Raw genomic sequence first — 15,666 nt, 5'->3', positions numbered from 1 at the left:
GTTAATGCATAAAAGTCAACAGCTACCAAACACGGTTAATTTTTGGTATTACTAATGCAGTTAATTTAAATCTTGAATATCTTTCCTGATTTTTTTAAGCCAGATAATCCCTAAATATAAGGGCCATCTAAAGCCACGTTGTTAACTATAATAGTCAACTGGAAAAAGTCATGGAATTCACTTGCAACAAAACAGAGCGAATGGTATCTCACATGTTAGAACTGAATTCTAGTACTGTCTATGACAATTTTGTAAAGTAGAACTCGAATGCTTAGTACAGTGCTTGGTACACAGCAAGTGCTCAAAAAATACCACTGATTTGATTACTTAAGGGACTGAGCAAGTGTAGAGAGGGGGTATTTTTTTTCCTGGAGATTGCATCTCAATGGTGAGGAAGCTATTGCTGCCTAAGCAGTGACAACCTTGAACTTCCTCTTCATCCTGATCTCTGCTGGTGGTGTCTGAAATTCCTAGAAGTCTCTCCTGCCATGGTCCCTGCTGCTTCTGGGGCTCAGAGAAGCTGAAGGAGGAAGGAGAAGTCAGCAAGTCAATTAAATTTATTGAGCACTTACTGTGTGCAGATCACTGTACTAAGCTCTTGGGAGAGTACAGTATAATAATAAACAAACACATTCCCACCCACAGCAAGTTTACAGTCTAGAGGACAAGCTTACAGTCTAGAGGAGGTATTATCGTCATCATTCTCCCCACTTTTCAGCCTCCCTCTCCTCACTGTGGAGAAGAGGAGGAGGAAGAGGTGAACTGTTGGTGACTTGAAGACCTAGGTAAACCTTCCTAGTATGAATACAACATAATCCGTAAATCTCTTGGAGGAAATCCATGGTACACTCTCCAGAATGATCATGTTCAAACTATAATCCCATGAGTGAATCAAGACTGGAAACTGATCTCTTCTTTGGAGCTACACTAAGTCTCAAGAGTGACTAAGCCATTCTAAGCTATTTTAGGCAATAGAGCAGCAATCTACTAACTAAATGCTATATCCCAAGGAAACTAAGGACAAGATGCTTCTCTAAAAGGTGAGTGACTTATTCCCTACTTTCTGAGAGACTGAGACCAATAATTGATTCCTGGCCACTGGAGTACAACAATTATTTCTTCACTGCACTTAATTTTCCAAATACTCTTTAAAATAAACAACTACATAGCTTGGGAAAAGAACTGGATTGAGTTGCCAGCCCTAAAGACAAATGACAAAACTGCATCAGATTATCAATAGGTATCATGTATTACATTAAATGCTTTTGTTGGTTAAAAATGCCTTAAGGAATGTTACAGCTAAGCAATTACCCTTTTAAATGGGAAATGCAAATGAATAAAGTTTCATTTGCTCGTTGGGAAAAAAATTAAATAGAAAGTTCTTGGGGAGCCATGCTGAGTCTCTACTGCTATTCAAGTTAAATGAACCAAAAATCAATAGTTCATTTGAAGTACAATGGAGTTTCTTTTAGATCCTGGAAATTTCTGAAACACATACCAATTCCCAATTTGTTTTCCTGCATGTATTTTAATAAACAACATGCTTCTAAAATGAAGAGAAGAAGGGGAAAGCCTTGTCAATAACAGTGAATCCAAAGACTCTTTTTAAAGATTCTACATGCCCAACACATCAATTTGGTTTACCCATTATTCATTCATTCATCATTCATCCATTCAATCATATTATTTGAGCACTTACTGTGTGCAGAGCACTGTACTAAATGCTTGGAAAGTACAATCTGACAAACAAATAGAGACAATCCCTACCCAACAATGGGCTCACAGTCTAGAAGGGGGGAGACAGACAACGAAACAAAGCAAGCAGACAGGCATCAATAGCTATACAACAGTGATAGTAGCAAAGATATTTCTTGAGTCCCCTCTGGATACGCTTCATTATAACTAGAATGGAACAAATGAATAAGAAGGTATGTTTTCTGCCCACGAAGGATCTTACACTCTAATATGGTAGACACAATAATCTTTAAAAGTAGTATAATCTGAATGAATACACTGAATAATTGATTATTCATATAGGCAAAGGTGTAGAGGGAGGGCATAAATAAATATATGTGTCAGAGATGACTGATGATTATTAATAATAATAATGATAGCATTTATTAAGCACTTACTATGTGCCATGTACTGTTCTAAGCACTGGGGATTTTACAAGGTGATCAGGTTGTCCCACTGGGGGCTCACAGTCTTAATCCCCATTTTACAGATGAGGTAACTGAGGCCCAGAGAAGTGAAGTGACTTGGCCAAAGTCACACAGCAGACAAGCAGCGGAGCCGGGATTTGAACCCATGACCTCTGACTCCAAAGCCCGTGCTCTTTCCACTGAGCCTCGCTGCTCCTAGTGATAGTATTAGCACTAGCACTATTAGCAGTGTTTATTAAGCAGTTTTTGTGTGCAGAACACTGTACTAAGCACTGGGAAAGAGTACACAGGTGAGGGTTAAACATGGTCCCTTTTCCTTGGGGGGCTTGCAATCCAGTAAATTGATGTGACTCGTAGTGCAGGTATTGTATGGTATTTGTTAAGTGCTTCCTATGTGACAGGCATTGTACTATGCACTAGGACAGATAAAAAAACTAATCAGTTTGGACACAATCCATGTCCCACTCTGGGCTCCGAGTCTTAATCCCCATTTTACAGATGAAGTAACTGGAGCACAGAGAAGTTTAGTGACTTGACCAAAGTCACACAGCAGATGAGTAGCATAGCTGGAATTGAACCCAGGTCCTTCTGATTCCCAGGCTTATGCTTTATCCACTAGGCCGAGCTGCATCTCAGGATGTTAACTGGGTAAGACTTGCTGTAGGAGATTGGAGTTTGAGGGTTTTATGGTGGGGAGAGCTGTGGGCTTTCAGATTAGGCAGGGAAAGAGCTCCGATTGGTGGAATGGTATAAGCGAGGCCACGGAAGCAGGAGAATTCATTCATTCAATCATATTTATTGGGCAATTACTATGTGCAAAGCACTGTTTTGTGAGGTACAGCTAGAATAGGGTTGGGAACCTATGCTCTCGAGCTAGATCTGACTCTTCATGGTATCGGATGGGGCTTTTAAGCAGAGGCGCTACTCTTAAGGAGAACTTGGCACTGTGAGGGCTAAGTCATTGCCTTCTCCCTCAAGATGGGGAAAGACTGGAGTGTTTTTGAAGGCAGAAGGGAAGGAAGGGAAGGAGCGCTTAGTACAGTGCTCTGCACACAGTAAGCGCTCAATAAATATGATTGAAAGAAAAAAGGAATAATTGGAGAGTGAGAGTTTGAAGGTACCAATGAAGGAGGGGAGCGATTGCTTTAAACAATTGAGAAGGAATAGAGTCAGAGGCCCAGGTCAGGGGATCATTTTTCTCAAAACCCATTCAGTCTATGGCTCCCCACTCCTCAAGAACCACCAGAAGTTGCCCATCCACCTCCACATCAAAAAGAAACTCCTCACCGTTGGCTTTAAAGAACTCGACCCCTCCTACCTCACCTCGCTACTCTCCTATGACAACGCAGCACTTCGCTGCTCTAACACCAACCTACGCCCTATACCTCGATCTCGTCTGTCTCACTGCTGACCCCTCGCCCACTTCCTCTCTCTGGCCTTGAAGCACTTAGTACAATGCTTTGCACACAGTAAGCGCTCAATAAATACGATTGAATGAACACCCTCCCCCTTCACACCCAACACTCCACCGATCTCCCCACCTTCAAAACCCTCCTAAAATCAAATCTCCAAGAAGACTTGCCTGATTAAGCCCCTTATTACCCTTCTGCATCAACTACGCTCTTGCTCATGTCCCCCTTAAGCACTTCGTTACCCTAACCGGCTGCACGGCATGGCACTTACCTCCCTATCCTATAGCTATAATGCTATTTGTTCTGATGATTTGGACACCTGTCTACATGTTTTGTTTTGTTATCTGTCTCCCCCTTCTAGACTGTGAGCCCGTTGTTGGGGAGGGACTGTCTCTATATGTTGCCGACTTGTACTTCCCAAGCGCTTAGTACAGTGCTCTGCACACAGTAAGCACTCAATAAATACGACAATGAATGAATGAAGGGGAGTGTATTTAGAAAGCTGTTAGGAGACTTCCTGGTGAGAAACGGCACCCAGTATTTCAGACAAAGGGGTTGGGCAGCAGCGTGAAATATTCCTCTGAAGGAAGAGGAATGATGGCTGGGAGATCCGTGAGATCTTGAGCTAAAGTGGTGGCTGCCTGGATGGAAAGTTAGATAGCTGGCTAAGATGGTGTAGTTAGGTCTAAGGTGATAATAAGGAGACCAACAAAACAGAGACACAAAGATACACACACATCCAAAAATGTCCCATCCTTATGCTGTTACTTAAATAGCGCTATGGTCCCAAGGATTCCACTTTTCATAGTTTTCAAAAGTCTGAAAGAAGTTGGAAACACTCACACGGCAAAGGCTCCTGGTTAAGTCTTGGAATGGCTATTTCTTTCCATGTACCACCGCCTTTTTCATCCTCAGCTATCCAGCAATCCACTGGTAGGAAGAACAGTTGATGTGTAGCTATTTCTTCCAGTTGAATCTCTTCCAGATACCAACCAGGATCCTTGCCCCTATTATCATGTCCAATGCGGATTTTATACAGTTCGCCAAGATCTTTAAAACTAACCTGCAAGGTAAACACATGCAAGGGAAATTCCTGCTAAAATGATTTTGTTGAAAAATTAGTGGCTATATTGAAAATCCTTTATCAATTTCAATTTGTAGAACCTCTATTCTTTAACAGGAAGTAGTTTCTTATGAGGTAGGCAGGCGTGATTACCTACTCTGTTGTATTATACTCCCCCAAGCATTTAGTGCAGTGCTCTGCACACAGTAAGTGCTCAATAAATAGAATCGTGGTCTAGTAGAGAAATAGCAGTCTAGTAGACAGAGCACAGACCTGAGAGTCAGAAGGACCTGGGTTCTAATCTCGGCTCTGCCATTCATCTGCTGTGTGACCTTGGGCAAGTCACTTAACTTCTCTGAGTCTCAGTTACCTCTTCCGTAAAATGGAGGTTAAGACAGGGAGCCCCTTGTGGGACATGGACACAACCTGATTAGCTTTGTATCTACCCCAGTACTTGGAACAATGCTTGTCACATAGCAAGCGCTTAACCTCAAGAGCAATTTAGAGAGGGCAGGAAATTTGCTTGTATTAAAATAATAATAACGGTATTTGTTTTTACCATGTGCCAAGCACTGTTCTAAGCCCTGGGGCAGATCAATCAATCATATTTATTGAGTGCTTACTGTGTGCAGAGCACTGTACTAAGTGCTTGATGCAAGCTAATCAGGTTGAACACAGTCCCTGTACCACATGGAGCTCAGTCTTAATTCCCCATTTTACAGATGAGGTAACTGAGACCCAGAGAAGTTAAGTGACTTGCCTGTGGTCACCCAGCAGACAATCGGTGGAGCCGGGATTAGAACCCAAGACCTTCGGCCTCCCAAACCCGTATTCTATCCCCTACATCATGCTTCTTCTTATGACAGTTCATTAATCTCTAATAGTCTTTTGATATGGATCCAGAAGCAGCGTGGCTCAGTGGAAAGAGCAGGGGTTTTGGAGTCAGAGGTCATGGGTTCAAATCCCAGCTCTGCCATTTGTCAGCTGTGTGACTTTGGACAAGTCACTTAGCATCTCTGGGCCTCAGTTACCTCATCTGTAAAATGGGGATTAAGACTGTGAGCCCCCCGTGGGACAACCTGATCACCTTGTAATCTCCCCAGCACTTAGAACAGCGCTTTGCACATAGTAAGCACTTAATAAATGCCATTATTATTATTATTATTATGAAAAATACATCCTTACAATTGTTCTCATTATTATTATAGTGGAAAATATGGTCTAAATTGATTGAACCTAGGATTGATTCAGAGTATCAGCATGCAAAAATTAGTTCAATCAATTAGTAAGTGGTATTTATTGAGCACTTACTATGTACAGAGCACTATACTAAGTACTTGGAAGAATACAACAGAGTTGGTAGACACATTCCCTTCCCACAGGGAGTTGAAAGTTTAGAGGGGGAGACAGACATTAAAATAAGTAACAGTTGTGTACATACATGTAGGGGCTGAGAGTGAGTGAGGTGAATATCAAGTGCTTAAAGAGTGCAGATGCACGTGCATTGTTTCATAGCTGATTAACTCTTTAACCCCCAGCATGAGCTTATCTGTATTACAGTCTTCCCATCTGTAAAATGAGCCCAAGATATCTATCCTATTCTTAAACTCACAAAATAGATTAATGACTATGTTAACATCCAGGAAAACCACTGAAAACCTAGGAAGAAAGACACCATGAATGTGTGAAGCTTTGGAGATATTAATATCTATAAACGTGTGTGTGTATGTGCATGTGTGTCAACTGGTATTTCACTTGTGTTGTGAATTGCACTTAGTAGGCTACCAATAAATTCATTCATTTATTCAATCATATTTATTGAGCGCTTACTGTGTGCAGGGCACTGTACTAAGCCCTTGGGTAGTACAAGTTGGCAACATATAGAGACAGTCCCTACCCAACAACGGGCTCACAGTCTAGAAGGGGGAGACAGACAACAAAACAAAACATGTGGACAGGTGTCAAGTCATCAGAATAAATAGAAGTAAAGCTAAATGCACCTCATTGACAAAATAAATAGAATAGTAAATACCATTACTACTTCAACTGCTACTGAAGTTTGGACCCTCTACAACCCATTCTAGACTGTGAGCCACTGTTGGGAAGGGACCGTCTCTATATGTTGCCAACGTGTACTTCCCAAGCGCTTAGTACAGTACTCTGCACACAGTAAGTGCTCAATAAATACAACTGAATGAATGAATGATCCTATGATCCTGGAGGATGCTATTCTTAATTTGTATGGGAAAACAGTATTAATAATTTATTGGTTCTGAGGACAGTTACCAAGAGATTTATTTTTCCTTGAAAATTCCATCCAGACCTTCTGGAAAATTTTTGAGAACCTATGGACCATATTTAGGAAAAATTCCTTCTGCCTTATATGTTTGTTTTGTCTTTCTTTCTTCAACTTGTTCCTTCTACTAACATTTCTATCACCACAGGATCTTATTTCTTCAGGGCTTGTTCATTCCAGCCACTTACTTGAACTTAAAATGTTAATTATTTGTTGCATCCCCCTTGAGGGGATAATTGTGTTGGATGAGTTCAAATCCCCCAGACAAGTAGCGTTTTGGTCAAGGCGGTTTGGTCAGTAAAATTAAGAATTCAAGCAATGCACTGAAATTATCCGATCCCCTCTGGAGCTCCTGGATTAACCACAGTTTGGTTATAAAACAGTAATAAACAAAATAGCGGGTGGAAGATTGTTCAGTCCAGTACTTAATGCCAGAGAAACACGCCAACCCCCCCCCTCCCACCCCGCCCCACCAAACATTTTCCTGAGATTCAGAAGATATGAAATTTGGAAGACATAACACCATCAAGAGTATACTAAACCCATCAAAATAATCAGGTGACCAAATAGTTTATAATTTTTTTCTTTCCAATCATAATCATGGGGAGTGGTAAGGTGATCAGGATTTGACTACTCTGGACTCAAGTTTTCTTCAACCCTCTTCTTAGAGATAAGCAGTTTGCCCCAAAGAAATTTATATTTTATATGATAGAATAAGTCCTTTTCTTGTCCTGCCCCTCAGTGCCATTTCTACTGACATTCCACTTGAATACCTGGTGGAGCAAGAATTTCCCAGGTTGCTCTGAAATGATAGTCAGGCTCTGCTTGCAATGTGTGAAAAGATAAGAGTACAAATTGTGGAGTGCAAGAGAGTAGAAACTCAACACTGTGACCACAGTTCTTCTGCATTATGCCTTATGATCACAATACGTTGGTGCCCTTAGAGAGAGTGGACTGCTTGCCAGGAGGGTAAAATAAATGACTTTAAAGACACAGTGAAACAAAGTCTCAAACAGTGCAGCCTAGCAGCAGAGTGTTGGGAGACCAGAGTTGCGGTTAGACCAGCCTGGCAGGCAAGAAACAGGAGCAAAGGGTTTGTGGAGATAGGGCTGCCAAGAGAAAGGCCCTGAAGCAGAGATAGGCCCTGTAAGGGGCAAATCCATTATCCATCAATCAGTGGAATTTATTGAGCTCTTACTATGTGCAGAGAACTGTACTTCTATGGCAGAACCTCTCCCTCTATATAATATATTTATATCATATTGTTATAAACGCAATTATAAAAAAGCAGACACAAGCAATTCACATGATGTGAAAGCTACTGTAACACGGAAAATGAAATGATATATGAGAATTGGGCTGGTTGCTAAAGAAGGTATCTTTCATGCACGGAGCACAATAATCTACTGATCAAGTTTGCTTGGTGATAATAGCTAATAAACCAGATGGTAATTTTCAGCATTTGCGTGGTTCCAAAGGAACAGAGTGGAAATATCATCTGTCAACTCAAATGGGAATAGTAATGGGAGATATGGCAAAAATTAATTGGAACTGAATGCTGAATCCAAGCACATTCCACAGTATGCAGTTTGGCAGGATAAATACCTGCAACTAATCTTTTTTTTTTTTTGTCTGGGTTCTGCAAAGAATGCATTCCATAGCACAAATCTAGGAAAATAAATTGGAATATCAAAGCATATTGATCACCTAAAATGAAATAATCTGAAATATTCCATCAGGACAACACAGGAAAGGATTAATTGGATTCAAAAAGAGTGAGGCTGAGGTGGAACAGAGGTTGGGGGAGGAAAGGTAGGTTTTGGAAAGCCTGTGTGTCTTTCAAACAGATAGAGAATCAGATTATCCCTTAAAAAAATCAATTTTCTAAGAGTCTTTCTTCATTTTCAAATTATTCAAAAATCCACAAGGCAGCAACAGAAGAGGGACGGGTCTCCATGAGCAAAGCTTTGTGAAGATTGGGTTACCAAAAAGCGGGCTCACCAACAGAGACAGGCCCTGTGTGAGACAAATCCGTGCACACAGGAAGGAACTCTCTTTATCTCTCCCTACAACTGAAACTGTCGTGATCTGGGGAGGGAGCTGCCATCCAGGTCAGGAGAGACTTTTTGTGGAGGGTTTTAAGACCAGGTTGACTAGAATGCTACAGGACTCCTAGACTGATGGCATGTGAGACTTAGCTTTCTGGTATGGGTTCATCTTTGCACATTTAGGGGCCCATGAACTTTTAGGCCCCTTAGAGAGCCTGCAACTGAGACTGACACTTAATAGAGCACACAGAAGAACCAAATTTAGTATGTTTACTCATCTGGAACGATCTGGCCCATTGTGATGATGTATGGCATAGTGGTTAGGGCACAGGCAAGAGAGTCAGAAGGTCATGGGTTCTGATGCCAGCTCTGCCACTTGTCTACTGTGTGACCTGGGACAGATCACTTCATTTCTCTGTGCCTCAGTTGCCTCATCAGTAAAATGGGGATTAAGACTGTGAGCCCACTGTGGGACAGGAACTGTGCCCAACCTGATTTGCTTGTATCCACCCCTGTGCTCAGTACAGTGTCTGCGACACAGTAAGCGCTTAACAAAGACAACTATCATTATTATTATTATTATCGACAGTGACAAAGAGAGATTATCTCAGAAATTAAAAAATCAGCTGGGTTTTCTCCTTGAATTAACGATCTTGCACAATTTTCTTAAGAGGTGCTCTCTCTCACTGGATTAGAGATGAGATGGGTCTGTGAACAGGTATAGTTCTAAAATCTGGAAAGCTCCTTTGCTATTAGTAATTGTCACAGAACTAAGTAATATTTCTTATAATTTATTTTAATTTCTGTTTGTCCAGCTAGATAAAAGATCCTTGAAAGCAGGGATTGTGTCTACCTACTGTATTGCATTCTCCCATGTCCTTAGTAAGGTTCTGCACCACATAGGTGCTCAGTAAATACCACTGATAGGATGATTACTTTTAAAAGAAAATTATTAAACTCATTTAAAAAAAACAAATCAAATTTAAAGCATCTTCCACCACGGCTGAATGTCATTTACTTTCCCTTGCGTTTCAGAACATAAATAGACTGACTGTCTTTTCAACTAGTTGGGTTATTTATTTGCCTTCACTGGCCCAGTTTTACCATGCTCATCTATTTTTATTTGCATTCCTCGCAAAGGTTAACTGTTTCTGTAAATGCTGACGGACACTTGCACAATAAAGTACAGTCATGATGTTTCACAGAATAAATTATGAGCCTGAAATAAGAGTACTTAGTTGTGGGCCAGAGATGTTTACTGAGGCCTGCTGAAGGCAACAGCCTAGAAAGAATAACGCAGGGTTAAGCACTTAAGAGCTGCATTTTCAGCAGTGCACTAGGAACTGTTGACGTGACATGAGTCACCCAAGACAAAGTGACACAAAAAGTGTCTAGATTTCTTTTTCTGTCATCCAAATTGATGTCAAGCAGCACAAAGTCTAAGTCCAAAAAAATGAGAGAAAGGTTATGTCAATAAAATCCATGAGGAGCATTTGATGCACTGATGCTTTTTGCGCTAGGAACTCATTTGAGACAATCCTGTGCGAATTAGGATTCAAATGCCTAACGCTTCCCTTTTATGCTTGAACTATGATTCACTTTACCCCAGCCCATGCCCTCTAAATTATCTGATGCTGTACATATCAAAGCATCACATGAGCCTCAAAACATTTTTCACAAATTATGGAGCTGGAGTCCCCTTTAATTTGATTTGTGTCAGAGAAATTTGACCCCCACTAAAAACCTGCTGCACCTGCTGACCAAGTTAGAATAAGATGTGCAAGAACAGTGAGAGTGAAATGTTCTGCAATTTAGAAAAATATTGCCAAACTATATCTATTCCTCCAGTATATTTCCTCAAACCATATTCCACTCCCCACTCGGCTGTCTACATTGCATTTACACAGACGAGTAGATCTAATCCTGGCTCCGCCATGTGTCTGCCATGTGACCTTGGGCAAGTCACTTAACTTCTCTGGGATTCAGTTACCTCATTTGTAAAATGAGGATTAAAACTGTGAACCCCATGGGGGACAGGGATTGTGCCCAACCTGATTAATTTGTATCTACCTCAGTTCTTGGAAGAGTGCTTGGAACATTATAAGTGCTTTCCAAGTAACAAAATGTTTTGTTATTATCTTAGACTTTACTTTCTGCCAGTGAAATTCTAATTTGGGCATAAATCAAAGAAAAATAGGGATAATGACAAAGGAAAGGTCAAACATAAAAAAAATTATCAGCCGGGCTGCAGCATCTCTTAAAAGTATGACAGGTGAGTGCATGTAAGAGGACAAGATGTGTGAACATGAGTGCGGAGGAGGTTGGGGGGGTGAGGGATGGGAGGGGGAATCTAGGTGTGAGTTAATTCATTCAATCGTATTTATTGAGCACTTACTGTGTGCAGAGCACTGTACTAAGCCCATAATGGCTGGGTGGCATATGCAAATTTTGTTATAAGTAAAACTTTGACACAATTAACCTTTTTCTCCAGCTATTGCCAAGCCACTCCATGCAGATTTAATCCTCTAAAAAATTAATAAATTGTATGTAGGCTTCTGTGTGTTGTGTTTGTGCTCATTTATGGATTGGTTCTAGAGAAACTTCCAAAAAAGTCTTGCAATTGAATACAAGGCAAAGATTGCATTCTAATGCATTTATAAAATGGTCATTCCTAAGATGTCAAGGGTTCCAATTAAGATCATGGATGAAGGTCAACCAGAGGTGGTTCGGCAGGCAGAAATCCTTTTGTGTCTCAGAAACCAGATGGAACATATTCTACTTGTGCTATTTAGTCTGAATTGGCTACGTATTTCCTCCTGAGTGCAATTCAAGATGTCAAGACCAATCTATAAAGCAGCTCGATGTGTTTTGGACTCTGGTACCTGAGAGACTGCACCTTCCTGGTAACCAGGCTCTGCCAAGCAGGAGCTGCTGAAGGTTTCTAAATTTTAAAGTATCTGTATAATAATAATGGCATTTATTAAGTTGCTTACTATGTGCTAAGCACTGTTCTAAACACTGTATGAGAATGACTCCTTACCTACTCAAGAAATGAATTCTTATTTAAAGAGCAGATAGCTTAGAGTGGGAAATCCTCTACCACAACACACATAAATGCCAGCTTATCTATATATGTATGCATCTACATACCTAGATGTATACTTACAATGCCGTAAATAGGAAAGGTGAACATATTAAATAGAAAAATGTTCACTTTTAATTCATCATTCAGAGAATTCCTTGCAGAAGCCAAATCCAAAATATAAAATTCCTGTCAAGGTCACCTTCACAGTTGCTATGTCTGGTCATCAAACCTCCCAGGTGTGCAGGGTAGGGAACATTCTAGGGCTGAAGGGAATTGCACTCTCTCTTCAGGAAGGAAGAGGAGGTGTTGGTTGATGGTGGCTGCTGACAATTTTGAGGAGGGTGAGAAGAGGCTGTGGCTGAGGATTTATAGACAGATCTATAAATCCCCCCCATAACTGCACTCCTCTTCACCAGCAACACATGTGTGTTGCCACTCAACACACATCCACCACTACAGCTTCTTCAGTGTCCCCTTTGGGGGGCTGATGAGCCATAACTCTCCCCCTCACATCTGCAGGGCCTCAGCCCCATGGCTCACTTCCCCAGCCTGATAGCTGGGTTTTCCCGTCTTCTTATTTTTTAATGGCATTTGTTAAGCACTAGGTACCACACACTGTATTAAGCTATGGGGTTGATACAAGCTAATCAAGTTGGACATAGTCCATATCCCATATGGGGCTGACAGTCTTAATCTCCATTTTACAGATGAGGTAACTGAGGCACGGCTGAGGTCACACAGTGGCAGAGCCAGGATTAAAACCCGAGTCCTTCTTACTCCCAGGCCTGTGTTCTGTCCATCAGACCACATTGCTTCTGCCCACAAAGGAGAAACTCCTGCCCTGATAAGAGCCAAAGTCAGACAAAAAGGCTGGTCCTCCATCGGCCCCAAGCTCCTTCTTGGCTTGAGAGATGAGGAAGAGGCTGAAGGTCAAGGTTCCTCTCTCCCAACCCAACGGGAGAAATTTACCATTGGCCATTACCACTGATGATGAGCAAATACGGACAGTTAGTTTCCAAGCTCCCTGGGCCTCACTATTAATGAGAGGTACAAAGGTTTAGTCCAAAAGACATTGTGAAAGCCCATCCAGGCTGAGAACAGAGTGGGCAGAAGCTGGCAAAGGGTCTCGCTCCTTATTTGCCCACCTTGCCCACCCAGCATCATCTCTAGACCATAAACTCCTTCTGAGAAGGGAACATGTCTATCAACTCTGTTATACTGCACTCTCCCAAACGCTTAGTATAGTGCTCTGCACACAGTAAGTGTTCAATAAATACAACTGATTGTTTGATCAACTACCAGTTGAGAGCCATCTAGCATTCCCAATTTCTCCCTCTTACAACTCACAGCGGATCTTTCTGAACCAATAAGTTTTCCCGTAATTCACTGGGTGGGACATTACAATGTTAATGTACATAGCAAACTCTGGCAATAATCAAAGTAATCGACTTTAACCATTTTTAAAAATCGCCGAGGGCCTCATTAAAAGAAATGTCTTCACAAAAATATAGTTCATTGTTAATTTTCATTTAAGTGTGATTAGCAGTCTTTCCACGTTTCAAAATAATTCAGGTTTCAATGGTGCCAAATAAAAATCATGTTCATTCCTTTCCAGAACTAAGGAACAGATTTTAATGGTGTCAGGGGTTCATGGTATATTGAAAGGGCACATATACGCACACACACAACATATTTAGCCTGTTTATTACTTTTATTTTTGTGGTTTGGGGTTTCACCAATCTATTTCCCTGTCAGATCAGATATCTTGTTGGTCTCTCAGTGGTACTGACTTACTAAAATGCTTCAGCTTGCTAACTGGAATACTGTCAAACGAATGTCAGTTTCTTTCGGGCGTTATAATGCAGATGAAACGCTCTCACTCTCAAAAGGTAACGTTATTTTCCTTTTCCCACCTAAGGAAAAGGAAACATTCTTAGTATGCTTCCAAAGAGAGAGATATAATTCTGTGTTAAGAAGGAAGCCTGGGTAACGTGTTTGCCATGCTGTGGGTTTTCTGTCCTAAATCAGCCTGTGACTTTAGATAATTACTATAATAATAATGTATGGTATTTGTTCAACACTATTCGTGCTAAGCACTGTACTAAACATTGTGGTAGGTACAAAATAATCAAGTTGGACAGAGTCTCTGACCCCCATTGGGCTCACAGTCTAGTAAGAGGGAGAACAGGTATTGAATCCCCATTTTACAGATGAGGAAACTAATGCAGAGAAATTAGGTGACTTATGCAAGGTCATACAGCAGGCAAGTGGCAGAGTCAGGATTGGAACCCAGGTCCTCTGATTCCCAGACCTGTGATTTTTCCATGAGGCCCCACTCTCTCTCACTAGGCCAGCCTGTCTCATCCTAGTGAGAACCTGTTGCATGGGAAAACACACAGCTTTGAGAAATGATGATGAGCATTGTACCTGACAGTCCCACTCAGAGAGATTAATCTTTAACCCTGTGGATTGACTTTCTGGTTAGGTGGAGAGGAGAACGCAAGGAAAGGTATTTTATTCCTGACATTCAGAGTGCGCTGTGTGGCCTTCCTGCACTAGGTACAAATAGTTTACAAGGGGTTAGTGGGAGCGCATCTCTTTTTGGGCTCTGCTGGGTTAAGCAGTGCTTGGAATCAACCTTAATGTCATTAGCTGTGTGTGATGGTGGCTGAAAGACAGTGTGTGACTGATCCTCCCTTCCACTTTGCTTTCCAATTCGAACAAATTCTGGCCGTATGACAGGGTTTGCCCCATGCAGGCCTCCCTTTGTTTCTGAGCCTGACTTTGGTATCGCAGTCTTCATGAAAGTTTTGCTCAAGAATCGTGACCCCTCTCCATATAGATTGGAACCCCTCATTGTTACTGTCAGCTCCCAGAGGACAGGAATGCAGTCTTTTGCTAATGAAGTGTACTGCAAACAATAGATGATTAATAAATCCTATTAATTGGCAGGTTGCTTTGCTACTTTCCAAGGCTTAGTATAGTGCTCTGCACACAGTAAGCACTCAGTAAATATGATTTAATGGATGAATGAATGCCCACTGGGTCGTCGTGTTGGCTGCCATGGTCTCTAGGCTTAAAGTCCATATTTCTGTGCAGTCCATCCCTTTACCAAACTGTGCTTAAGAAATCGTAGTCATTTACATTGTTGATCCATAATAACCCTGTGGGAACTGAATCTGAATTCTGGTAATTGTATGTGGGTGGGAATTTGAACTGGTGACCCTCTTTAATAATAATAATAATAATAATGGTATTTGTTAAGCGCTTATTATGTGTAAAGCACTGTTCTAAGTGCTGGGGGATACAAGGTGATCAGGTTGTCCCACGTGGGGCTCACAATCTTAATCCCCATTTTCCAGATGAGGGAACTGAGGCCCAGGGAAGTTAAGTGACATGCCCAAAGTCACACAGCTGACAACTGGCAGAGCTGGGATTTGAACCCATGATCTCTGACTCCATAGCCCGTGCTCTTTCCAACGAGCCATGCTGCTTCTCTTTGCAACTATCTTTAATTTCTTGGTCTCCATGCTCATTCTCATTACTTGGCTTTATAAAACTGCTATTACACCATATAAAATATTGCTTCTTAATGATACA

The 15,666-nt window shown here is 41.3% G+C and overlaps 1 protein-coding gene across 1 annotated transcript in view; it reads right to left on the bottom strand.

The window, feature by feature from the left end:
* Positions 1 to 15,666, bottom strand: part of RP1 (RP1 axonemal microtubule associated) — a 143,335-nt gene that overhangs the window by 34,410 nt on the left and 93,259 nt on the right. The window contains exon 25 of the mRNA XM_038766522.1: positions 4,418 to 4,637. Within this exon, the coding sequence (XP_038622450.1) occupies positions 4,418 to 4,637 (220 nt within the window). The remainder of the gene's footprint in view (positions 1 to 4,417; positions 4,638 to 15,666) is intronic.

This window comes from Tachyglossus aculeatus, chromosome 25 (assembly GCF_015852505.1).
Source record: "Tachyglossus aculeatus isolate mTacAcu1 chromosome 25, mTacAcu1.pri, whole genome shotgun sequence".
In the NCBI taxonomy this organism is placed as follows: Eukaryota; Metazoa; Chordata; class Mammalia; order Monotremata; family Tachyglossidae; genus Tachyglossus; species Tachyglossus aculeatus.
This window is presented reverse-complemented; position numbering and strand designations above follow the sequence as displayed.